Here is a 26,786-nt window from a genome sequence, read left to right as displayed (position 1 = left end):
AGGGCCTTCCAGTTACTGGTTTAGGTGCAAGCCTGGTGGTAAATGTAGATAAGCAAAATGACTAATTGCAGAACTAACGGTGTCACCTCCACAGCACTGAGCATGCAGAATTCTGCCAAAGACCAGCTCTTTGGCATTGAGAAACAGAGAACGGAAGTTAACCAAAACCCTCCCAAATGGACGCTTGCAATGCCCACTCCTTGGGGTTGCAGCCATTCTATGAAGTGGGCTGCCAGAAACATCGACTAATGGTGGGGTCTCCCATCCAGACACTAGGGAGAAAGGAGGCTTCTGGCTGTAAGGCTTTTTGCTCCAGCAGGGGCCCTCAGCCTTCATGTGTTATGTGGTGAAGAGACCAGTGATTCAGTCATTTAGCTGCAATGTGATGTGGTTGGGAAAGTACAGATCTCAGGGTCAGAGGGGGGTGTGCATCTTGGCTCCCCACCTAGTAGCCTAGCCATCGTGGAAGGGCTATTGCCCAGCTATGAGCCTCAGTTGCTTCTTCTACAAAAAGGAACAAATACACCAACCTCATAGGATTGTTGTGGGGATAAAGAGAGGGCCTACAGTAAGGCCCCTAATGCCCTCCTGGGCATAAAACAACCCTCAGAAAATTTAAGACAGTAATCATTAATTAAAACTGTTTGGGGAATCTTTTCAAGATGCATAAGTCTTGATGATGATGCTATTTATTGAACACTTACTATATGCCAAACACTGGACTAAGCACTGTAAATGAAACATCTCATTGACCCTCACTATGATCCTAAAAGGCAGAACTCTCATCACCCCCATTTTACCACTGAGGGCAACAGGGCTTAGAGAGGCCCAGGAGCTTGTCCAGGGTGACACCACTAAGCAGGCGGTAGAGATGACATTAGGACTCAGTACAGAGCTGAGACCCTGAACATCCTCAAATGTACATGTGTAAAGTCAACATGTTTTCCTTTAATAGACCTTTTCCTAGCTCAGGTACACCCTATCCTGGAGGCCTAAGACCCCCAAGACCCCATCTGAACAAGTCTCAGAATCATGGGCTACATGATCATAAAGAGATCCTATCAGCAAACAATGGCATTTACCTGGATAACTCCGTGTTGCTCCCCTCCCAGCAATACCCAAAATCACATGATTCATGGAGTCTACTTACTTGGTCACTTGAATAAACACCAGGATTCTAACTGCAATAACTCCTCAGAACTATTTCTATGCAGTTGATTGTATATTCTTTCAATTCAACACTACATGATACAAACTCCAAGAAATGTATGAATTGCTGGAAACCATTTGACTCCTTTAGCTCTCCAGCTGGCAGGCAAGGAGTACAGACCCAGGTGCATACAATTTTCAAGTCCACATGTGGACTTACTGGGGCATAAATCATGGCGGGGCACAGGGTTCACCTTACTCTTTAAAGCTGAAGCTTAAAAAGTACTTCCCCAGTTACAGAAAGTACTCATGATTATATGTTTAAAAGAAAATATTTTAAAGCATTTCATACATCTGTTAAGTTTTCATTCTGCTCCCTTTTTCTTCCGAGGTAAACACACTTATGTGCCACAAAGTATGTTGGTATGAAATGCTGTTCTAAATCCATTAGGAAACCTGGCATCGGATCTTGGTTCAGCTGCAGATTTTCTTCATGGCTTTCTGCAAGTCACCTCTCCTCAGTGTCTTTATTCATAAAGGAAGGAGAAAGAATATTAACCCTACAACATGGTTAGGGTCTCAGGTGAGACACTAGATGTGGCACTTAGAAAGGAATAGAGTTCTGTCATTTTGAGCTACACGTCATTCCAAGGGCCACACAAGGATACTGGAGGAGTCAAAATCAGATCATGTACTTTTGAGAGACAAAGGCAATGATTACAAATACTGCTAACTGAATCTGGCCTAATTCTGACCAACATCTGAGATAGTGAATCTTAAAACCAAAAGTGAGTTGTCCATCAAATTGTCAGATATATTCTTAGAAAGAAAATAATGGAAACATCTCTTTGTATTTTCATGAAAAATGAAATAGACCCCAAACTCTTAAAATCTTCTCACCAGACTCCAGCATCCTTAGCCAACATATTCACTAATTTGAGCTTTCTTTCTTTCTTTCTTTTTAAAGAACTGATCGATTGGGTGTGAGGAGGGGCGGGGAGAGAGAGAGAATCCCAACAGACTTAATGCTGTGCAGAGCTCAACGCGGAGCTCGATCTCACAACCCTGAGATCATGACTCGAGATGAAATCAAGAATTAGATGCCACCCAGGCACCCCTAAGCCTTCTTTCTTTAAAGGCAAATCACCCTGTGAAAATCGTGACTTTTAACTTATAATCAGTATAATTCATTAAGAGCTAACAGTTTTCCTTCTGGTCACTTGATAAGGTGCTCAGAGCAATTAACACGCCTGGAAGGACGAGTCCCTCCTGGCATGGGGATAAGCAAAACATAAATTAAGTGAAGCCACATCAGTGATCAGAAGAAACAAGCTTAATCATGCTCACGTGATACCATGTTTCTCTGTGAAAGTCAAGAGGCCATGGACTAAAACAGACTAAGCTCCTTGGATTTTAAAATTAATGATTAGAGCTAGAAGGATCGAGCTGGTTTTGGGTATTAAACAGCTGCAACCCAACTCATCACATCCACGCCATATAGAAATACCAGATTAGGAAGCAGTATTATATTAGTATTGTAATCCATGTAGAATACTTTTGGTGTTTAAAATAAATATAAAAAATAATCTTTAAAAATAAACATATCACTTTTTTTTCTTTCACTGGAAATTATCACTGAAATTAAAAAAATTACAAAGCACTTAAATCTCAAGTAGAACTTTAGTTATCATTGGCATTTAAGAGAATGTTTGTTGCACATTTTTCACTCAAGTGTATGGTACTGAACGCACATCACCGCACACCAAACCCTTCCCCACAAGTTCTTTCCTTAAGTAGCTTCCCCCAGAACACCTGCTGCAACCGCAGGAACCATGCTAGAAGGCACTTGCCCGTGCAGTGCTACTCCCCATAGCAAATTCTGAAGGAACTGCCATTATATGTCTAAAGGGCACAGGTGCTTGCTGCAAATGCCTTTGAAGGTCAAAAAGTACTTTGGATAAGCCAGTCCTTCTCTTTACAAACACCTTCTTTTTGGAAAAAAAAATGACTGATCTTAAAAAATTACTTTCATAGGAATTAACAGGCAGTGCCTAATTTATAAACATGTATATCATCATGTTTTTCAAAAGGCCTACCAGGATAGGCTCTTCTTTAAACACTTACAAATAATGATGACACCTGCTGGTAGAAAATATATTTTAGTTAATTGCTGATGGAGAAGTACAAGAGCTGGCTATCTTTTGCACGGTCAACGAAACCAGAAAACTACCCCCTACACTCATTTCAGTTTCTTTTTCCAACTTTGCCTATTTGTCATTACCAGGAAACGAAGCTAGGAGATGCGCTGGAATAGATCTCTGCCTCAAGATGTATAGAACATGTATGACACTTCACTGAATTAAACTGCACACATACACACAAAACACTCAATGGGGATACCTGAAAAATATATACCATTTCAAAAACTGTTCCCCTCCATCCTTCCTTCCATACCAGGACATCCCCATAAAAGGAAAACAAGTCACATTTTATCAATTGGAATTGGCTACCATGAAGAAAATTAGTATTTGACATTTGGCGACACATTTCTTTCTCATCGCATCTGTGACATACAGATATATTTCTCTTCTACATATAAGAATAAGAAAAGATCACGCAGATAAGTTTTACCCAAGCCTTTAGCCAAACTACTCAGAAAACATAGAGCTGAAAGCAAGAAGGGACTAGTTAGTGTCCAGGGCTGTTCTCATTATTCTTTCCTTTGATCCATCTCAATTTATTAATTCAACTCGGTTATGCTTCGCTTCCTTCCAAAAGGAGTTTGAGAGGATACTAGCTTCACTGTTCCTACATTCATTAAATTATGATGTTCCTATTGAAAAATCATTATATCCATTCCAAGCCTGAACAACCTGAATTCTATGCTGGTGCTATCTTGTCAAAACTTAAATAAGAGTCCAAACACCATTAAGGCCATTACACTTCCACAGCTGCTGGGAACAAAAACTCTTTGTGAAAATATACAACGGAGCTGGAGTGTGGGGTGGGGGTGGGGGGAGAGAAGTTAGTTGTGCTCAGCTTACAGAAAGCTGATTACAACCGGAGACTGTTTGGAGTCTTGTCGGCTTGGAGCAGCTCTTGTTAGAGGCAATGAATCTTTGATGCTGTCCTCCCGAATATACATAATTTGGTGAGCCAAGTGCACACAGCTGAGGAGACCCAAGGGTGCTGGGTGTGTGGAATCCTCAAGACTGCCACACCAAGGTCGGATGCACTTCTGCCTCCAGACTTTCCCCAGTCGTGGTTGGACAGAGTGACAGTCTCTCAAGTAATACACATGAGCAGCAGTAATGAGCTGGGTCCTTTGGGTTCCACTATAGCTTGGCCACAGCAAAGCTGTGGTCTAGTAGAAGCAACTATATTCCCTAAGACCCTCAAAGACTGAGAAGGATGCTTTCTCCTCTAGCTGAACCCAACCTATAAGACCAGTGAGTTCTCTGCAGAGGTATAACACACAGAAGTAAAAGACAAGATTAAACACAAGCCGGGAGGGCTCTCTCATATCGCCCTCAAGGCTCCGGAAAGTTCCCGGAAAGGGAAGTTTCCAGTGTTCCAAGACAGCTTCCCACTCACCCAAGGAGTTTAATTCATTTTCAGGATCCATGTGCAAGACCCTCAGATTACTTTTTTAGCCCCCAGACCCCCAGCTGAGTGACTGGCCACAGATGACAAGCAGAGGTGCCAGGTCCTGTCTTTGCTGCCAAACAGCTGCAAGGTCAAGCCTGACAGGTGAGATGGCCCCCAAAGGCCTCTTCTTGTTCCCCAACCCAGGGAAGAGGAAACCCATGCTTAAAAGGTAGCTCTTCACTGACATCTGGGCCTAAGGATACAGTAAGAGAAAGTCCCTCTGCCAGAAGTCTGACAGCCCTGAAGGATGCAACCGAGGCCAGGGCAAGGAGGCAGTTGCTCCCTGGCCCAGAGGAAGAGAACAGGGACAGAGGAGGAGGTTCATGATGATCCACAGAGAAGGGGCAGAAGAAGGGAAGCAGAGACAGAGTGAGACATGGGGGGACAGAGTGTGTGTGAGAGAAATGGGGAGAGGGAAAGAGAGGGAGAGAGAGAGGAAGGAAGAGGGAAAGGTAGAAGGAAGGAGAGAAGGTGGGGGAACATACTGAATAAGAGATGCAAGCATTGAGAGACTGACACAGCGAGGGAGCCGAGAGCGTGAGAGATGGAGCGAGACAGAGGGACAGACAGACGGACCCGGACCCGGAGAGGTCCAGGTGGAGGCCCTACCTCCGCGTCCTTGGCCGGACTGCTGGCCGGGGGTACCTCCAGGCTGCAGTTCGCCCTCTTGACCGTGAGGTAGAAGGGGTAATCCTTGGCCACCATGGTGGCTGCCGGGCCTGCTCTTTGGGATGTCACCGCTGACCCGAGGCGACCACAAAACTCCCTGGCGAAAGGGGGCCCCAGCTCCACGGTGCCGGGCGGTAGCGTCTGGACGGAGACTGACAGCCGGCTTCTGGCCTGGCGGGACCGACTCAGCTCTCCGGCTGAAAGGGGGGGTGGAGCCTAGTCCGGGCCCGCCCACCTGGGGGCGGGCGGGGGTGGGGCGGAGCGCCGACTCCGCCCCGGCCCGACGCGTCCCCGAAGCACCCCGGTACCGCCCGGCGGAAACCCCCCGGCGCTGCGAGGGGCGAACCTGCCGCGGGACCGTTCTTTCCGCGGGCCGGATCCCCGGAGCCACCCTGTCCCAGTGACTCGCTGGCACTCAGGGTCGAAGAGGCGGCGGGTACAACCGAGGCTGGGGTGAAACGGGGCGGCGGGGAGAGAGCGAGCATATTTTAAAAGCCCACACTAAGAAGAGGCGGTATTCGGTTTTGCCTTCTTCCCAGCCAACCTCCCCTCACACATTTTTTTTTTTTTTAAATGAACGTCACTGGAGTATAATCTATAAACAGAAAGATGTGCCCGTTTTAAGCGTACGGTTAGTTTAGTGTTGGCAAACGTAAACGCTCATGTAACCGCTTCCATAATCAGGAAACACATTTCCACCACTTCCAGAGATTTCCTTGGAGCACCTTCCTCTGCACCCGTTTTTAAATATGAAGAGGCTGGTTAGAGGCAGCCAGCGATTCAGAGCCATCTGACAGGGTCTGTCAAGATGAAGCTGTGCAACGTGAGCCCCGGGCTGTACCAAGCCTTGCTATAGCAACATGTAAGGAGATACCATTGAAAACCATCCAGAAGGATGCATAGCAAACTTATGAGTCCCTCTGGGGCTAAAGGGAGGCCATCAGTGCCAGGGTGTACACCTGGGAAAAGCAGCAAAGGAGACTTTAAATTTAGAGCTACTCTCAAAAATTTTACAAGAAAAATATACGTGTTACCTGGTAAATTTGAAGTTAATTTTTAAAAATATTAAAATGACCATTGTCTCAAAAGTAATTTTGTGAACTGCACTGTTGGACTTTCCCCCCTCCTATTTAAAGTCATGACCACAGCAGGTGGGGGTCTGGAGAGATGATGTCTTTTGTTTTGACTTCTTAGGTGTACAGAAGGTAATGGGAATGAAAATATCTAGACCCTGTTTCAGTAGTATTCTCTGCTTCCAGCTAAGGCCAGAATCCACAGTTTCCACTTTCCAGACAGGAAACCTCGTGATACATAGCTCTTTCATCCCAAGTACCAAAACTACACCCTGAGGCTAAATTCAACCCACTTTGTTGTCCAGCTAGTGTGGACACACTGCCTTCAGAAAAGGGAGAATCTCTCTGGCCCGTTTTGCTAGCCCTGTTTTTGCCACATATGTAAAGGAGACTCTTGAATTACTGGTTTCCAGTTGAGATTAAAGAAAGAACCTGAGTTTTTTTCCCCCTGAAATATGTACTTTGGGACTCCTGGCTGGTTCAGTCGATGTAGCATCTGACTCTTGATCTCAACTCAGGTCATGATCTCAGGTTCCTGGATTTGAGCCCCACATTGGACTCCATGCTCAGCAGGGAGCCTGCTTGAGTATTCTCTCTGCCTTCCCTCTGCCTCTGCTCCCCTCAAATAAATAAACCAATCTTTAAAAATATATGCATATATACCCACGCACACATACCCTATTTATTTATATATTTATATAGGATATCTATTATATATCTATTTATGTATTTTATATATATTATATATCACTTATATGCTATCTATACCGTAAAGCAGTGAGAAGGAGGTGATTAAAGAAAAGTTTTGTGGTGAGAAGTGTGCTTCTGGACCACTAATTTTTTTTATTTGTATTCCCAAACACAACTTCATCTTTTAAACCAAGCTGTGCTGATGGGGAGCTTACATAGATGCTTCCTGTAAGCTTGACCAAGCTTGGTGGGGACACAAAGGGAAATCTTATCTCCAAAAAGGCACCCAACTAAACGCAGCCCCTGATTAACTCTGCAGCCAAAGGAGGGCCAGGAGAGAGAGTGACAGGGCTCACTCAAGGGCCCCCTGGCTGCAGAGACTATGAGCTGAATCATTTGGAGCTGTTCCTCATTCCCTTCTTCCTGCTCTTCTGGACCCCACAGGCCCACCATCTCAACTAGATGACTCTGGCTAGCAATAACTTCTTTGGGGACAGGCTTTGATCCCTGGGGTGGCTCACCAGGCCTTCTCCTCCAGTTGGGAAGTATACTTCCAGCACTAGGTGAAGAGAAGAATGACCCTAGCAAACTACAATTGGTCTTCTCACTACAGAATCCTCAGGGCTGGGCAGGAAGTCTGACATACCACGAGCCCAGTGTGGTGATAAATAAACCCTATGGAAAAGAGGGGACTTTTTTTTTTTTTTTAAGATTTTATTTATTTACTTGACAGACAGAGATCACAAGTAGGCAGAGAGAAAGGCAGAGAGGGGGGGGAAGCAGGCTCCCTGCTGAGCAGAGAGCCCGATGCGGGGCTCGATCCCAGACCCTGAGATCATGACCTGAGCCAAAGGCAGAGGCTTAACCCACTGAGCCACCCAGGTGCCCCGAAAAGAGGGGACTTTAACCTTGTTTAAGTAAAATATTGTGGAGCAAAGAACAGTTATATTGGTTGATGAAAAGGCTGCCATATCTATTTCTCTCATACCATTTTTTTGCCCCTCCTCGGAAGATTTAGAACAATAAAAATCAATTAATATACATGGCCACATAACACATGTGCAGGAAACTTCTGTGTTTTCTTCTATACATGCTAGGCAAAGGGAGAGAAAGAGACTGATTGATTTTTAATGACGAGTAACTGTTTAAACAGTGCTGGGGTGGGGGGAAAAGGCATAAGCCCCAAGATGAGTGAGTGTGAAAGGGAAGGTGGGAATCTGGAGTTTTTCTGGGTGGTCTGATGCTTCCAAGCTTTCATAGCATGAACATCTCCTACCATAAATAGGGTTCTGGTGTCTAAAGATACATAGTTTTGGTACAATAAGGCCTGTAAACTGAAGCTGGCAATTTGGGGTATAACAGCCATGTATGTGGTCCTTGAGACATTTCAAGGATTTCAAGGGCATTTTTGACCCCATGCATTTTCTAACTTGTACCCTGACTTTGGAACCTCTGCCGGGTATCATGCACTGCTCCAATGTTAGCAGATTCAGGGTTTGGATATTCTGCCTGGATTCCAACCAGAGGTATCTGTGACCAAAGACTTGGTCAGGAAGCAAGCTGCTCTGCACGAGGGTTCCCAAGCACCCCCCTGAGGCTGGTGTCACAATTGAGGGAAGCCAGTCCAACTCTGCAGTGCTGCCCAGCTGAGCAGGCCCCTGGAGCCCAGCATTCCCCATCCTGCCTGTGTGTGTGTGTTTATGAGCTTAGGAACAACACTGCCCTCACAGTTAGCTTCACTCAAAGCAATGGCACAAAGTGCCTTTCAGAGCTTGCCTTCAGCACAACCCGTTATAATCCTATAAAATGCTTCACAGCCGGGCAGTGTTCCTTGCTAGCCAGAAGCCTGCAGACTGGAATAAAGAAGCCTGTTCTGCGTTTCTAGGAACGGTGCCAAAAGCTGGGCCTGCATTCTCGCCGGGGCAGAGTGGGGCTCATTTGTGCTGCTGGAGGAGTGGTGGGCCTCCACATGCAAGCCCACCACTGGTTATAAGCTCCTTTCAGAAGAGCAGACAGCCAGACATGGCTAAGAGACCATCAATCAACTCCTCAAATCCCACTGCTATGGCAGTGAGCAGAACAGGCCCAGCATGAGGCGAAAACTTCAGAAGTTAAAGTGGCTGTGGCAATCTTTACAGCCAGCAGGATGATGCCTTGTTCTGTTAGCATTATACTTCACATCAGAGTTAGTGGGTTCTTTTTTCTTTTTTTTTTTTTAAGATTTTATTTATTTATTTGACAGACAGAGATCACAAGTAGGCAGAGAGGCAGGCAGAGAGAGAGAGGAGGAAGCAGGCTCCCCGCTGAGCAGAGAGCCCAATGTGGGGCTCAATCCCAGGACCCTGAAATCATGACCTGAGCCGAAGGCCGAGGTTTAACCCACTGAGTCACCCAGGTTCCCCGGTTCTTTTTTTCTTAAAGGCCGATTCATTTGTCCATCCATCTGTCTGTCCATCCATCCACCCACCCATGAATGAAAGAGTGTTTACTACAGAGCAGGTGCTCATTTAGTTACATTTCTCCCCTTTCTTCCCTTCCTATTCCTGAACCTCTATGCCAGAAAGGTGTGTAACACATCTGCTCAAGAAATACGGTTGACTTTAAAATACAGCCTTTCAACTAGAACCTCAGCAGTGAGGTGCACGTTTGCAGAAGGAGCTCAGGTGACAGCAGCCAATCCCCTAAAGTCCAGCCTTCAAGCACGTGCACCTCCATCTGCTCCCCTGGCATCTGGAGCTATCCCTTCTACCCCTGCTAATCTCACACAGTCGTGTAGGTACATGCTGGATACACATGTGTACCAACACCTCTCCCCTCCACTTCCATTTGGGCAACATTCCCAGTTAATGACCAAGCTCCTGCTCCGCTCTGCCACTTCAGTTTCAATGGGAGAGGGGAGTCAAAATCCTGAAAAAGTTCTGGCAGTGAATTCTGAGAGATCAGGACTGTGGTTTCCTGCAGATGGGTAAAAATGGCACAAACGAAACACTGATAATATCTAAAATCATACCAGTGCTAATACTCTCCCCCTGCCTGGGGTTATGTCCACTGGCTCCAGGCTAGATTTATGAAAATATATCCCTGGATATTCTAAAGTTGGAAGGCTTCATTCATGCATTCATTTAAAGATCTAATTTTTTTTTTAAACAAGTTTGAAAAACTGGTTAAGTGATAGACTCTTTCTCTTTCTCCCAGGTTCCAGCTAATCCTGTGGATTGCTAGCTACAATACAAAAATAATCAAGACTTTATGTTTAAAAAAAAAAGAAGAAGAATATTGGGGCACCTGGGTGGCTCAGTGGGTTAAAGCCTCTGACTTCGGCTCATGATCCTAGGTCGTGATCCTAGGATCCTGGGTGGAGACCACGTGGGCTCTCTGCTCAGTAGGGAGCCTGCTTCCTCCTCGCTCTCTGCCTACTTGTGATCTCTGTCTGTCACATAAATAAAGAAAATCTTTAAAAAAATGAATATTGTTTTGCCCTGATACACCACATACAGGTACATTTCCTAGTCTCTAGTTCATTACAGCAGTGATTCTCAACTGGGGCAACTTTGTCCCCCCACCCCGACCTTCCTGTGATATTTGGCAATGTCTGGATACATTTTTGATTGTCACTGGGGGACGGTCCTAGTGGATCTAATGGATAGAGGCCCAGGATACTGGCAGACATCCTATAAGGAACAGGGACAGCCATACAACAAAGAATTAACAGGTTCAAAAAACCAATTAATGGTGCTGTTGAGAAACCCTGCATTAAACAGGGTTTAATGTAGAGCTAAAATACAACATCAGAGCCAGGATAATCTATTGGTTTAATCTGATAATTTAACAGATAATCTGTTGACCTCAAGGATATTCTTGCTTCAGACCTTAACCATTGATAAATGTCAAATGTCAATCTGGGCATGGTGGGGGAAAGAAAAAAAAAATGCTTCAGCGTGCCAGGTAGCCTCAGAATTATTGACATGCCTAGAATCTTTCCCTGTTGTCCAAATCTGGCCCTTCACAGAATAACAGATTTCATAAAACACAAAAGGACAAGAGAACAAAAAGTATGGGAATAAAGGGCTGGGGACAGAAAACTGTTTTAGACTCTTCAGATAGGAAAATGCACTTCAAAAGACCAGTGAAAATGAAAGTTTCAACAAAAGGTAATATTTAAGAAGAAATCGGGGAGGAGGAAGAAATGGTTCAAAGCTTGGTCTTTCCCAGGAAAACCTTTTTCACCCTATTTAATTGTTTTGGGGGGCAGAAATTCAAACTCAGTGATGAAATAAAAACCCCAGAGGATTTGATTTACTGTCTTTCTGATATATGGTATATTTGGCCACACAGTTTGTATGACTAGAAACCTGTCTTCACTCAAGATTTTGCAATAAGAATCCAGAGGGTTAAAGCCTCTGCCTTCGGCTCAGGTCATGATCCCAGGGTTCTAGGATCGAGCCCCACATCAGGCTCTCTCCTTGGTGGGGAGCCTGCTTCCTCCTCTCTCTCTCTGCCTGCCTCTCTGCCTACTTGTGATCTCTCTCTGTCGAATAAATAAATAAAATCTTTAAAAAAAAAAAAAAAAAGAATCCTGACTTTCTCCAATTTGAGCTGATTACTATCAGCAGGCTTGTTTTGCTTATAGAATATAAGCCAGCCTTTACTTTCTGTATACTACCAGAAGGTCTTTGAACTTTATGGATAATCTGCATTTGTTTGAGAGTATTTCATATTTTTTGAACAAGAATTCAATAAATTACACTCTAAAAATATTTGTTTCCCACAGACTACAGTTACTGTTACATTATATAGATTTTCTACACTAATCATTGCATGGAGGAATTAAAAAATCTAAAATACGTAAATTCTAGCTTTGGATAGGAGTATTTTCTCTTTCTTCAACTACCAACTCAGCAATCAAATATTCCCTCAAACCTAAGATGCTGAAGACTGTAATATGTATTATTATTTTATGTATTACCAAGAAAGAAAAAAATTGTTGTCAATTGAAATATAACATGTGATCAATTATGAGCTATATCCCAATTCTAGAAAAAATAAAATGTGGGAGAAATGTGCATTTCAATGATAGGGATATTCCTATCATCTGGGTGGGATTTGAAAACCTACATATTTATAGAAACATGACCTCTGGGAATTCAAGAGACCACCTGTAGAGAAACTAGCTGAGAAGCTTATCAAATCCATACCTGTGGGCCCACTTTGAGTCTGCTGAATTGGACTCTAGGAATTTGAGTTTTTGATAAACACCCTCAGAGAAGAGTTGTTTGAGTAGCATGGTGTTGTTAGAGTTATCAGCCAGTCCCAGAATGAACCTGCCCACTTCTCCCATTCCAGGAATATTCTGAACCACTGAGTCTCGGGCCAGGCTAATTGGGTAATTAGCCCAATGGTTATAGCATCAAAATCCAGAGTGGGCATGGAGAGCTGCTTATTTGCTCATGCAGTACTGAGGAGCTATTATACGCTGGAGAGCCTGCTCTGTACGTACAGGTGCATCAGGGATACAAGGAAAAATATGCAAGTTCACACTCCAAGTAAACTACCAACTAAGCCACCCACCAGGAGACATGTTCTGGCTCTTAGAACTTGATTTACAATCTGGTATCCAGAGTTTCGATTAAAAACATGCTTATCTCCATAGCCAGGGGACATGACTGAATTTAAGTTTTTAAAAAATTAGCTGTAGCCGTAGAGAATGGGAGGAAGGCAGTTGGCTTGAGATGTTTACTTGAAAAAGATCTGGGGCTGGGGTGGGGGGTGGTGCCGGGAGGGGAGTGGTGTGTTTAGAAGACCTTAATTAAAGAATGAGTTCAATGAGCAGAAGCAGACCTGGGGACTCCTGGGAAGCATGTGTCTCACTCACGTGGTGGGAACAGAAGTTGGCTGGTGTGTGCTAGAGGGCAGCCCGTGAGCTAAAAGTGTTCCTCATTATCATGGGCCTCTGACAACACTACAGAGGGGACAGACGGTGTAGGTTCACTGGGTGCTTTGGTTAAGTGGGAGGTGAGTTCCGCTCTGTTTGAATTTTTTCCACCTCACATCCAAAACCAAGCTCAGCAACTCAGGTCTCCTGGGCTCACTGTTCTCACTGAAACTAAAGCCTTGGAAACAGAAGGCTGAACACAAGTCCAGGCTTCTAGTCTACCATCCTTTATTGCTGCATGATCATTTAGTTCTTTGGCATGACAAGAACAACTATCAAATGGCTTCCTACCAAAATATCCTCTCACTTAAGGCTGTCCTTCATCCCCAGTCTAGGGGAACCGTTGCTTTGTGTACCCCCAACCCTGAAGACCTCTCTTTCTCCAACACCCATCCAGCTTATAATGATGGATTTGAGGTGTCACCACCGCCTGACAGGGAGCTACAAAGGCACAGGCACCATGCTGATCTCACTCACCATAGGGGCTCCAGCTCCTTCCGTCATGCTGGCCCATGGTAGAAGAATCCATATTGGCTAAATGAACATTAAATTGAAGTGGGACTAATCAAAGTACATGCCATGGAAGAGATGAATCCAGAAAAGAAAGTTTGTAATAGGAACACGGCGTATTTAGAGTTTCTGTGATGGTGGCACCTGAGTGGTTCAGTTGGTTAAGTGTCTGCTTTTGGCTCAGGTCATGATCCCAGCGTGCTGGGATCAAGCCCCACTTCAGGCTCCCTGCTCTGCAGGGAGTCTGCTTCTCCCTCTCCCTCTGTCTCCTCCCCTCTGCTCATGCTGTCTGTCTCTGTCTCTGTGTCTCTTAAATAGATAAATAAAAATCTTAAAAAAAATTTTTTGGGGGGGTAGATATGCTTCTTGAAGAATCCAAAAGGCATCAAAACAACTTTGAGAGAAGTGTTCCTGCAGTATGAGGCTATGAGGCCCTTTGGACTATTACTAACAGCTTTCAGTTCCCTCCAGCTTTTTACACAGACCTGGCAATTTACACTAATTTTGGAACCGGGTGGACTTGCCAGGGAGCCCAAAATCAGTGACAAAAGGTATCAACGAGGCTGTTTTCAGAGATGCCTTGTAAGATGCTCATCATCCTTTTCTTGCCCTCCAGAGGCACTTTCTTCCTTTTCCTTCTTTAGGTTTTTGATTCCAGGTTGAACTCCCTATATATATTTTTTCTTTCCAACTTGCCACACTCATACCTCATGGCTTTTTATATTGCAACTTTGTTCTCTTGAGTTGGGCCTCTCATGAGGGCTGACTTCGAGGTGGGGGGGGGAGGTTTTTCCTGGTGTTTCTACAAGATTAAACATGGTGCTAATCTCAAGTTCTCAGGCTGACGTGAAAGTACGGACTCAAGGACTTTTTATCCAAGAAAGCCAATGGGAGAAGAAGGAGATTTCTCTACTGGCTGCTCCTTCAAGGGAGGGTGCCACTCTCCCCGACTGGGCATCCTCACCTGGAGTCTTACAAGAGATGCTTTGAGAGCTCATTCTAGTTTAGACACAGTACATGAGAAACAAAATTCATCTGTCAGGGTGTGGGAGGAAGGAAGGGAGGAAGGTAAGAGAGAATTAAAATTGTAAAGCTAACATCACGTGGCTTCCTCCTTGAACTTTAATAACCCAGCACTGTCTGTAGGCTCAGAAAAACCAAATGCAGTGGGTAGGTACAAGGATTGCTCTGGTGCCAGGAAAATGCAAGAAGACATAACGTTTACAAGGTACGCAATGAAGAAACACCCTGCGGGAACAAAACAACTTCTAACATCTCTGAAGTTGGCAGCCAGGTGCCTGAAACATCGGCCCTGCATCCAAAATGCACAATAACATAGGACCACCTTCTTCAATATGAGGTCATTTTTCAGAGGAAACAATGGCTGGATGGGCTGGGTTTCTATGATTGAGGGAAAGGGGGGAATTTGATCAGTTATTTTCTTTGTCACAGCAATACCCATTTCAATGCATGTGAAAGATTTTCCACAAGTTGAGCAAATTTTCCAGAAGTTTTTCAAGGGAGAACTTTCTGCAGACTACCTTGGCTTCTGAAAGGGGTATCTTTCTCTCTGAGCTGGGAGGGATCTTACTCTGTCCCATGCTATTATCAAGAAGACCTAAAACTACAACTCTTCTTTCAGATTCTGCTGTTATAAAATGTGGTTTGGGGTGTCTTGTTACACTTTACCCCCAGAAGTGTTAAAGGAAGTGCCTGTCACCAACACTCAAAAATAAAAATGAAAATGATGCTGGCCAGGCTCAAAAACCAAAGGGATCAGCATTTTGCTTCAGTTTCCTGTTCATAAAAACTTTATAAAAACAACCCACCCATTAAAGAAAAAAAGTCCACAACAATAGCTCATTATTCTTTTCCTAAACCTTGCCTCATGCCACTCCGAAATTAGGTGCCATCATGTTTCCTGAGTTATGGGCTCCAAACACCACATCCCTTTCCTCCCTTCCTTGCCCCCACCCCACCTGGCATCACTCCTGAATTTAGACACTTCAGTTTATGAGCTCAGCAGGGAGAGGCCAGCGCCCTCCCTCCTACCTGTCCAGAGGAGGCCAAGCATCCGTACCAGCTGGAAGCGGGAGTAATGGAGCCTTCCAAATTAATTACCATCCCCTAAAGGAACTTTTAATAGGAAAGGTACACAATTACAAAGTGAAGAAAAAAAAAAAGAAAGACACCTACAGACTGTGCTAGTAAACTGAAAACTAATTGTATAATGTGTTAATTTTTGAAGAATACAAAGTTTCCCTTCTTCCCTGGTGCTATAGTACAACTTTATGGAATACTGAACCCCTCATCCTTCAGTTCCTGGTAGAACATAAGGAAAATGTAGGCTCTGAAATAAGAAGCCTAGATGCAAGCAGCAAGTTTTCCACTTGCTAACTTTTGGATAATTTACTTAACCATGCCAAACCTCTGTGTAATCATCTATAAAATGAGACTACAAGAGCCGTAAGGCTTTGATGAGATAAAATATATGAATAGTTTAATGAGCTAATACGTATGTCCGTGTTCTAGGCACAAGGTAAGCACATAATCCAAACTGATAGTAACCTTTTCTACTGGGTTTTTTCTCAATGAATTAGAAAGGAAAAGACTGGGGGGCACCTGGGTGGCTCAGTTGGTTAAATGTTTGCCTTCAACTCAGGTCATGATCTTGGGCTCCCTGTTCAGTGGGCAGTCTGCTTCCCCCTCTCCATCTGCATCTCCCCTGGCTTGTTCTCTCTCTCTCATAAACAAATATTTTTTTTAAGGAAAAGATGGGAGCTGGGGATCTTTTCCACCCTTCTTGATTCTAGAGAGGTTAATAATTCTTTAAATCCATGATTTCAAATACTTACTCAACCATTGTGCATATATAAAAAGCAGTGGCACAGGAAAAAGCAAACTGACCTACATTTGAAGATGGAGGGTCCGATCCTGGTTCTACTTCTAAATTTGCTGTGTGACCTTGGACAAGTCAACTAAACTCACTAAGGCCCAGGTTCTTGAACTGTAAAATAAGGTGATTTAAACACAGTTGCTTACCTTCTCTGACTCTATCAAATCCCAAAGACTGAAGTATCTATGAAGTACTGCCTGGTTTGGGGTTATTTTATTTCAGGAAAGAATATAAAACCAATATTATCACCTCGTGACGAAAGCATCCTTATGTAAAATCAGCATGTTTGCTGGAGGCAGCCCACATTTTGGGTAGTTCTGCACAGTAACATTTTACACGGGTTCATCAGAAAATTCAACTTGATGTTCTCATTTGCCAGGAAATGCAACGAGGAATACAGACTCCTTTAATATCAAATGGCCAAGAAAGCAAGTTCTAAACAGCGGTAAAATCAACCATGAGCAAAAAAAACCAAAAACCAAAAACCAAAAAACAAAAAACAAACACCGAGGGGTGCCTGGGTGGCTCAGTGGGTTAAGCCTCTGCCTTCGGCTCAGGTCATGATCCCAGGGTCCTTGGATCCAGCCCCGCATTGGGGCCAGCCCCAGTGGGGAGCCTGCTTCCCCCTCTCTCTCTGCCTGCCTCTCTGCCTACTTGTGATTTCTCTCTCTCTGTGTCAAATAAATAAATAAAATCTTTAAAAAACAAAATAAAACACTGAAAGGGAAATGTAGCTACATTATACATGGGATGGAACAGGCCTGAAATATACCACCGTTACTTAAAAATAGGTACTGGGCCACATGGCGCTTGTGTTATCTGTATGACAACATTTGGTTCCTACTGTGTCCTCTTCCTACAGGCCTGCTATGACGAGGAGAGCTGTCTGTTCCTTCAGTCACCAAGTCTTCTGCCTTGTGGATTTTCCCCCCACTCCTAACTTCCTTTCTGCCCTTCGGGTAAGGCTGCTTACGTCCAAGTGGAAGGACGGCAGCCAGTTCTGTTCTCGATGCAACACACAGATGGCTGTTGGCATGTGGTGCTCAGCACCAGGAACTTCAGGGCTGAGGGCTCTGTGGACTCGAGGCCAAGATTCTGATGCAAAATCCTGGTGCTGAGGTCACACACTTATAAAAATCAAAACTAAAGAGAAAGAAAGATTTGCTGTGGTGAATTGTTAACAGTGCTCTGTAAATAAATGGAACTAGACTTACTGAATAAATCATAAGCTTCATTATTCTCTAACATCTGTGTCTCCGACTTGATGGTAAGCTTCATAGGGACAAAACACTTGATTCTTTTATTCAGGGTTCTAGCCCCAGTGCTGAAAGATACCTGGCAAGTCCCAGGAACTCAACAAATGATGACCTTAGCTGAGGCCCACTCAGAGTTTGCTCTCTGCCAGGCACCGTGTTTGACTGTACGTGACATATGTCAGGTGTTCCTCACAACAATCCAATGAGGTAGGTCCTTCTATAAAGGGAGAAACTGAGGTACAGGGAGTTCAACTTGCCCAAAGTCACAGAGCTGGTAAATGGCAGAGCCGAGATTCAAACGCAAGTACTTCGCTTCCAGAACCTTCAGCTCCCATCACGAAATGGAACATTATTTTCAGACTATTTGCAACATAGCCGGTGTCCTGATATCAGAGACTATGATGCGAAGCGTCAAGGATTCAAGCCTACATGATATGATTTAAAGAACATCAAACAAGACTCAGGAAACCTAGGTTCAAATCTCAGCCCTGGACGCCTACCCCGACTTTGGTCAAGTCCTGGGACTTCTTTGCTCACCAGTTTCTCCTGCTGGTCAAAAAGGTGTTGGATGGCCACTCAGGTCCCTGAGTTGTAAGTTGACAGTTGTAAATCCCAAGTGCTAGAGTCCCCCCAGACATCATCTCCCATCCAGACAACTGCAGCTCACCTAAGTCATTCCTCCGTCTTCCAGTCTTCAACAATCTTCAACAATCACACAAGTTACTCAATCTTTCAGAGCCTCAGTGCCCTCATCTGCAATTAGGATAGAACAGCACCGACTTCAAAGGGTGCAGGTGAGGATTAGAGAGAAGCCAGATAAGAGGCTAACACATAGTAGTAATTTTATAAAGAGTAGCTAGGTTTATTATGGTCCCGAAAAGAGCTGGGAGATAAATCTGGAGGAGGAAAGAATCTCCTTAAAGCCCAGGAACCAACCAAACAATTGAAAAGACACCATTGAAACAAAGTGGTTTAAATAATTTCTAAGAGTAGAGTACATGTTTGCCACATCCTCAGATCAAAAATTCCTTATTGGATTCTCTTTCCAAAAAATGGAGTAATACAGACAGATGTGAGTTAACTTCAGATAGAACAAAAAGGAACCATTGTGATCTAGGGAGTTTACATGTGTGTGCTGAAACTCTAGAAAACTTACTTTAAGCCAGCCCCATGACAAGCCTGTGATAGGTATTATCCTACTGAGTCCTCACAACTTGCTGAAAAGGACACTTTCTCTGTTTTTTTTTTTTTTTTAAGATTTTGCTTATTTATTTGTCAGAGAGAGAGAGGGAGAGGGAGAGAGAGCGAGCACAGGCAGACAGAATGGCAGGCAGAGGCAGAGGGAGAAGCAGGCTCCCTGCTGAGCAAGGAGCCCGATGTGGGACTCGATCCCAGGATGCCAGGATCATGACCTGAGCCGAAGGCAGCTGCTTAACCAACTGAGCCACCCAGGCATCCCAGGGCACCTTCTCTGTTTTATGATGAGGGTGTAGAGGCTCAGAAAGGTTAAGTAACTTGCTCAAGGCCACACAGCTACTGAATATCCATAAGAGGACTTAGTCGGCTCAGCAGCAGCTGGTCTTAACAGCAGCTGCATGCCCTCCCCGAAGACTGAATGTTGGCGGCCTCAGTGCACCGCAAAGCCACAGAGCAGCAGTACTTGTCTACAACAGGCAGGTGGCTTTACAGGTAGCACATGTGTGTGGGCTCAAGCTGCCTTGGGTTTCAGTCCCCCTTGACCTACAGACTCCCAGCAGCTGTGGACAAATTATTTAACTTTCCTAGATCCTGTTCTGATCAAACTGAATGTACTGGATTAGAATTTTCCAAACCAAGTCTTGTCCATTGAGATTTTACCTCCAGAAGGTTAGGGACAAAAGAGCCGAGATGTTGACTGGTCCTCTGTCCCGATTTCCTGGCTGGGGGAAGGGGCGGCATACATTGTGAACAAACCCAGAACTGGATGACCCCTCAATTCCCTTGCATCTTGAAGATAATGAAATCCTGCTGAACGTTAGGTGACAAGGAAAGAGGAAGGATATCAGAGAGGGACTTAAGGGAATCATGGTGGGTAGGATGACAGGGGGTTCATTTGAAACTGTTTGCATAGCAACCACAATGAATACATTTAGCTTGTAAGCATACTCGGGGTGCTCTGGGGTGGCGGCGGGTGGAGGTTAAGGGGGAAGGGATGTTAAATCCTTCCTCTCGAAATGACCACTGTCGGGTGCCTGGGTGGCTCAGTGGGTTAAAGCCTCTGCCTTCGGCTCAGGTCATTATCCCAGGGTCCTGGGATCGAGTCCCATATCAGGCTCTCTGCTCAGCAGGGAGCCTGCTTCCTCCTCTCTCTCTGCCTTGCCTCTCTGCCTACTTGTGATCTCTGTCTGTCAAATAAATAAATAAAATCTTTAAAAAAAATAAAAATAATAAATAAATAAAGAAAGAAAGCACTCAGTTGGATGCTGGCAGACTTGAAATCAAAAGAAAAAAGACCTTGATCCAGTTGACAGAAATAGAGCTGTTACAGACGAATAAATATGCCAAAAAATGCTAACAATTTCTTTTCTTTGTTCCCAGCCACCCCGTCGATCATAAGCCATTTTCGATCTGCAGATGAGTTCTTGTCCATGTGAACGAGCACACCTCTTCCCGCAGGATAACCGCAGGTAAGCCTTCCCTCTGTCTCCATCCTAAGCTCTTGGAACCTGAACAAAGGTGAGCTGTCTGAGAGCTAAAGAATTCTTCTTGTTTTCATTTGTATCCTTGCCCAGGGCAGTGACAAATACTGTTTCATGAGTTTCCAGCTTAGCTTTAGAACTCAAAGGATAAAGAGCATCCACAAGAAAGATAAGAGAGTAAAGAAGGTAGGAGAACTAAAAAATTTAAGATATACATATATATAAAATATGTATTATATATATACATCATTCAACCAGTTGGAGATATATATATATATATATATATATATAATATATATATTTTATATATATATATAAAATTTACCTCAGTCAAACCTGTTGGGGTCTCCTTCTGGAGATACCAGGAGTCCCCATAACCCCGGGGCATTCCTTTTGTAGTTTTATTCTAAAAACAAGATTTCAGAGTAAGCTCAGGTCTTCTGACCCCCAGCTGACGTTCCCTCCATGAAGTCAGGTTGCTTCACGAGCCACGTCCCCGTGCCACAAACAAGGCTAGCACATAACAGGTGTTCCATAAATATTTGTTGAATAAATTAAAGAACAAAGGACAGAAAACATCTCAGAAGACAAGCAGGGAAGGCTGGCAACATGAGTGGATGGACTGGCTAATGCTGGAAAAGTCTTGTGTGCCTTTGAATTCAAGTCCAGAATAGCCATCACCCCCTTATCTTTCTCTGCCTTTTAAACATCACCAGTTACGAAAATCCTAGACCAAGGTTTTCTTCTCAGAAGCCCTCCCAGATCCAACCAGCTCGGAGGATTTCCAATGGCTCTCATTGCTACCGATCATTAACCACGTTCTGTCAGGGAGCAGCTTCTGAAATGACTTAACACTACAGCCATGTACCTTTTCTGATTACTTCTCTACCTAGAACTGGAGGGTAGGGCCTGTCCACACCTACCTCTGGATCTGTTTTTAGGACACTGAAACAAAGATAAGAATGACGTGCAGAGCAATGACTAACTACGACTGGAGTATTTTTAAGCTAATAGAATCACCTACTCCTATATCAAACTTCTTCCACCCAGTTGAATGATCAACAGAAGCTTTGTGTGGTTCTCCTACAGTCTGGGGAGTAATAATTGCCTTACACTCCACTCAGGGAAAGACTGTAAGGGGGCATTTCCCCTCGAAATACCCCGTTAAAATTAAGGATGGTGCTTATCAAACTTCCAGATCCACCTACCAGTTTGCTGAAAACATGAGGGAAAGAAAACTTAAGCCCCACCATGACAAAGCAAAAAAGCAATCACCGAAACAAGGACAGAAAACATTTCACAAGATCAATGACCTGGTTTCTCCAACCAATCAATAGCATGGGGGAAAACACAGGGAGGAGGCAATTTTACAGAGTAAAGTCATAAGAAACAAGTGAACCATGTTGGGATCCTGCTTCAAACAGAACCTCTTTAAGAGTCTCATGCTCTACTGACTGAGCCAACCAGTGCCTCTCCCCACCCCACCCCGCTTTTTTGTCCCCAAAAGGATCTCTCTCAAGACAATTATCATATAATCTCTCTGATATGAGGAATTTGAGAGGCAGGGTGGGGAGTTGAGGGGGGGAAGGGAGGGAAAAAAAAATGAAACAAGATGGGATCGGGAGGGAGACAAACCATGAGACTCTAAATCTCACAAAACAGACAGTTGCTGGGGGATGAGTTGGGGAAGGAGAGGGTGGTGGGGTTATGGACATTGGGGAGGGTATTTGCTATGGTGAGTGCTGTGAATTGCATAAGACTGGTGATTCACAGACCTGAACCCCTGGGGATAATAATACACTTTATGTTAATTAAAAAAAAAAAAAGAAAAATTTTAAAAAGTTTTGTTTTTTGTTTTTTAAAGAGAGACAGAGCTTCATGCAGATGGAAGTAGCGGGGAGGGGCAAAGGGAGAGAGAAACTCTTAAGCAGACTCCACCCCTAGCACGGAGCCCAATACAGGGCTCCAACTGACAACCTTGAGAGCATGACCTGAACCGAAATCAAAAATCGGTACCTTGGGGCGCCTGGGTGGCTCAGTGGGTTAAAGCCTCTGCCTTCGGTTCAGGTCATGATCCCAGGGTCCTGGGATTGAGCCCCACATCGGGCTCTCTGCTCAGCAGAGAGCCTGCTTCCTCCTCTCTCTGCCTACTTGTGATCTCTGTCTGTCAAATAAATAAATAAAATCTTAAAAAAAAAAAAAAAAGTCGGTACCTTAACTGGCCGAGCCACCCCAGCGCCCCACACAGAACCTCTCTGAGACAAATTAACAAGAACGCCCTCCCTATCACCTAACATTCAGTCCAAAGGCAAATCTGAATTGGGGATCTGACTTTGGATCGAATAATTAGATGATGCGAGGGAATTCTTGTTAGTCTTGTTAATTGTGACAAGCCGTGGGAGTTATAAAAAAACATAAAACATCCTTATCAGGTAGAGACGTACGCTGAAGTTCTGGCGACTGAAATGATAGGATGCTGAAAACACAGTGTGGCGAGACTGGGAAGAGGTTCACCATCGTGGATGCTGGATGCTGGGTGAGAGGAGGTGCTAATTACACTATTCTCTCTGCTTCTCTCATGTGGGCAGATCACCAGGCATCATGTCTAACATACTAAATTGTCCAACTTAGCAAATGATAGTTTCCAGGGCCGGTGAAATGGCACACTCAGAATCGTTGAGGACGGTGAAAACTCTTAACACTGAGAAATATTAATATACGCCGAGAGCAACAGAAACGTGCAAATGTCTCGGCCCAATTTTCCTATGTGGGGGAGTTTACCAAATGAAAAATCATCCGAAAGGAAATATTTTCAGTGCCTTGTCAATTTGCTACTGATGAAGAAGAAACAATAAGACTTAGCTATTGAATATGGAACATGCACTACATGCCAGGAACTATACGAAATGTTTTATATACATTCAACAACCCTTCGAGGGCAGTACTCTCATTCTCTGGGCAAGTCCCCAAATTGGCACAACTGAAAAGTGGCAGAGCAGGAAATCACATCGGGTTCGCTTCAGGGCCCACATTTTCCAGTCCTGTGCTAAGTTGCCTTGAAAGTCAAATGCTGGACAGCACGGGATGTTTAATTAAATGACAGGACATCCACGGTAAACAGTATACTACTGAAGCCTAGCAACATGAAAAATGCTACGTTAAAAAAAAGCAGTTGGAAAGCAGAGCACCTCTGCGGTATGTATGCATGCGCAGGAGAAAACACACACAATGAAAATCATGGTTGTGTCAACTATGGGTCATGTGGTTGCGTTCTTTTTATAGTGAAAAAAATTGCAGGGGCGATCATTGAACTGAGGTGGTGCGTCACAATGGCGGGTAGAACCAGGGCGTTTCTTTGGTAGTGGTGTTGCCATAAATATTGTAAATCATCAGTTTCTTCAAATCAGTTTTTCCTCCCTTCTTTGGGAGCCTACCAAAACTAAAGGAAGAAATAGCCCTCTCCTCCCTCAAATATCTTTCCAATGACCTCTGCTAGGAATTCACCGACTTTGATCAGGAAGCGAGCATTATCCCATCATTTCCCCTTGCAGCAGATGCTGAGTAAAATGTTATAATATAAGATGGATGTCTTACACATACCACAAGAGGGGAGAAAAAAAAGACAGCTTAAATGGATCTATAAAGGACTGTTTTATGATCAAGGTTCCCTCTGAGTCTTGTGAAATCCTCTCACAGGTCGTTTGTTATTAACGTGACTGAGAAAAGCACCAGAAAGTAGGAGAGGAGGTTCTTCTTATCACCGTCCAGTCCAGGCAAATCCTAAGTGCATCTAAGGGACTACTCATAGCCTCAAGATCCCTTGTCACACAGCTCAGCATCCTGGATTCACTCTCCTCCTCCCCCTCACCTCCCCTGGACAGACATATCTGACCAGCCCCCAGGGACAAGTTCCCTGTGAGATTATGTACAAGGAAATGCTCTGGAAACTATAAAACACTCTTACAGATGGGAGGTTATTCTGATTAAAAACCCGATATGTGCCCGTGTGTGTTTCTTCTGCCATAAATGAATTCCAGAGAGGTTTCTTGGGGAGGAGAAAGAACAACTAACTAGTTCCCAGGCTGTTTTATTGGCCAGAACCAGGGTTGCCATAAATAATCAACTTCTTATGACAAAGCTTCTGCAACTGCCAGGGGGATCATTATCACCTGAAAAAGGCACTAATCTGTGAGCCAAGCCACGTGACCATGTATGATTATCTGTGGTATTCGTCAGTACCTGTCACCGAGATAACAGCTTAATCTTGAGTGGAGGAGGCAAGCATATTTTAGAGAAAGGCCTGCAAGAGAATCCCCTTTAAAGAGCTAAACAAAGAGAAAAGATCTCAGGGAAAGAAGGAAAACAGAAGGAACCAGACAGCCAGCTGGAAGAGAAGGCTGAGCGAAAGCCACTGACTGACCCTTCAGGGAGTTAGTGCAAATTTTGTGGGAGATTACGGAAAGCTACTGTTTCAAAGCCTCTGGACATCAGAGGAAGAAACACAAAGGAGAGTTTGCTCAACGGAGAGCTTTAAACAATTCAAGTTCAGACAAACAGAATTCCAGGAATTAGGAAGAGAGGAAATTGCAAGGTGCTTTGCAAACCGCCGCAAAGAAAAGGATGTTTAACTATTAAATGTCAGCGATAAAAAGAGTGATCTTGGGGCGCTGGAGTTTATTTTGGAGGGGGAGGGGTGAGGACAAGAAATAGTAAGTTAATTGTAATTGTAATAAGCAATGATTATATGACTGGGCTTTCCTGAGTTCTTCTTAGGGGCAGCACTGTGTACACTTCATCTCCATGACAGCCCTGTGAGTTCAGACCTACTGCTGACCCCATCACAGAGGAGGAACCTGGGGCTCAGACAGGCTCCACAACTTCTTTGGGGGGGTCACAGTAGCAGGACTATGATTTACCCAAATTTGGTGAAAAGCTCAGCCTTGGAACCCTTTACACACAGGTATATAATTACCAGCACTCACAGATTGGACTCTTTTTTTTAAAGATTATTGACAATTGTAAAAGTCAGAGCTGATGGCCAACTTGGTCAACATCCTGCACCCTTGTTTGCCTTCCTAAAGATAAAATGAAAAGAATGGAATGCTATTTGGTCCATTTTAGCAACTGTGGATGTTTTCTGGAAAAGGTGGGAGGAAAGCAATTGGAGAATTCTATCATTAAGAGCCAATTATATACCAGGATTCTCAGAGTGGTATCACCATTTAAAGATTCATCTAACACGGGGCGCCTGGGTGGCTCAGTCGTTAATTGTCTGCCTTTGGCTCAGGTCCTGATCCCAGGGTCCTGGGATCGAGCCCTGCATTGGGCTCCCTGCTCACTGGAGAGCCTGCTTCTCCCTCTCACACTCCCCCTGCTTGTGTTCCCTCTCTCGCTGTGTCTCTCTCTGTCAACTAAATAAATAAAATCTTAAAAAAAAAATTCTTCTAACAAAAAAAAAGGGTTCATGTGCAAAAAGGAATTGAGGAAAACATACGAGGTGACAAGATCAGGGTTACACAGCCAGCTAATTGCTGATCACTGTTAGGAACCCACCTGCTGGAGTCCAGCTGCCCGAGTGAATTCTGATTCTATTACTCATTGATCTGGGACACTAGGTGAGGGGATCCTTCTGAAGCTCAGTTTCCTCATCTATAAAATGGGGATGAAAACAATGCATAGGACTATTGTGAAAACCAGAAGAGATAATGCATGGGAAGTGTGAGGCACAGCCAACAAAGTGGCTCAATTGTTTCATATGCAAAGCCCCTTGCACTTCATGCCAGGTTTCTTCATAATCTACAGAATATTCATGAGTGGAATGAGTAACTGTCATTTGCCAAAGCACCAAATTAAGAATCTTACTCAATTCAAGACCTGGTGCTTTCTCCACACTGTAGTCGGTGGTGGAGAAAGGAAAACAATCTTCCCATGTGTTCTCCTCAGCTGGATTTTGGTATTTAATAAGTCCTGATGACACAATGGTAGCTTTTCCAACAAATTCCATTACAATCTCAGAAACTGGTCATCAGTAATAGACAGGCAGCAATGTTTTCTGTTTGTTTAGTTTCATTTAGTCATCCCGGTAAAAAATGACAAATGCTACTGCTCTTGATCATTGCAAGACAGCAACCCAGGAAGCCTTCATTTTTATGGGTTTAATAGACTGCTCCCATCATGACTTCCTTTGCTTATGTTGCTGGAACCTGGAGTCGATTCTTCAAGGGCTCTGGTGTGGCGGGGCACTCTGGGGCTTTGACTTGCTCAGCATCGGTTCCTCCTTCTTCT

At 44.2% G+C, this 26,786-nt stretch overlaps 1 protein-coding gene across 4 annotated transcripts in view; it reads right to left on the bottom strand.

The window, feature by feature from the left end:
* The window catches only part of ARHGEF3 (Rho guanine nucleotide exchange factor 3), a 315,913-nt gene that overhangs the window by 66,886 nt on the left and 222,241 nt on the right, over positions 1-26,786 (bottom strand). Inside the window, exon 1 of one of the 4 annotated variants that reach the window (XM_045078715.1) lies at positions 5,407-5,710. The exons of the other annotated variants lie outside the window; for them this stretch is intronic. Within the exon in view, the coding sequence (XP_044934650.1) occupies positions 5,407-5,502 (96 nt within the window). The 5' untranslated portion in view covers positions 5,503-5,710. Of the gene's footprint in view, positions 1-5,406; positions 5,711-26,786 lie in introns of those variants that run through there. 4 annotated transcript variants of the gene reach the window in all.

The sequence above is a fragment of the Mustela putorius genome, unplaced genomic scaffold (assembly GCF_011764305.1).
Source record: "Mustela putorius furo isolate JIRA1106 unplaced genomic scaffold, ASM1176430v1.1 tig00000095_pilon_pilon_pilon, whole genome shotgun sequence".
NCBI lineage: Eukaryota > Metazoa > Chordata > Mammalia > Carnivora > Mustelidae > Mustela > Mustela putorius.
The sequence above is the reverse complement of the archived record's forward strand: the minus strand, read 5'-3'. Positions and strand labels throughout refer to the sequence as shown.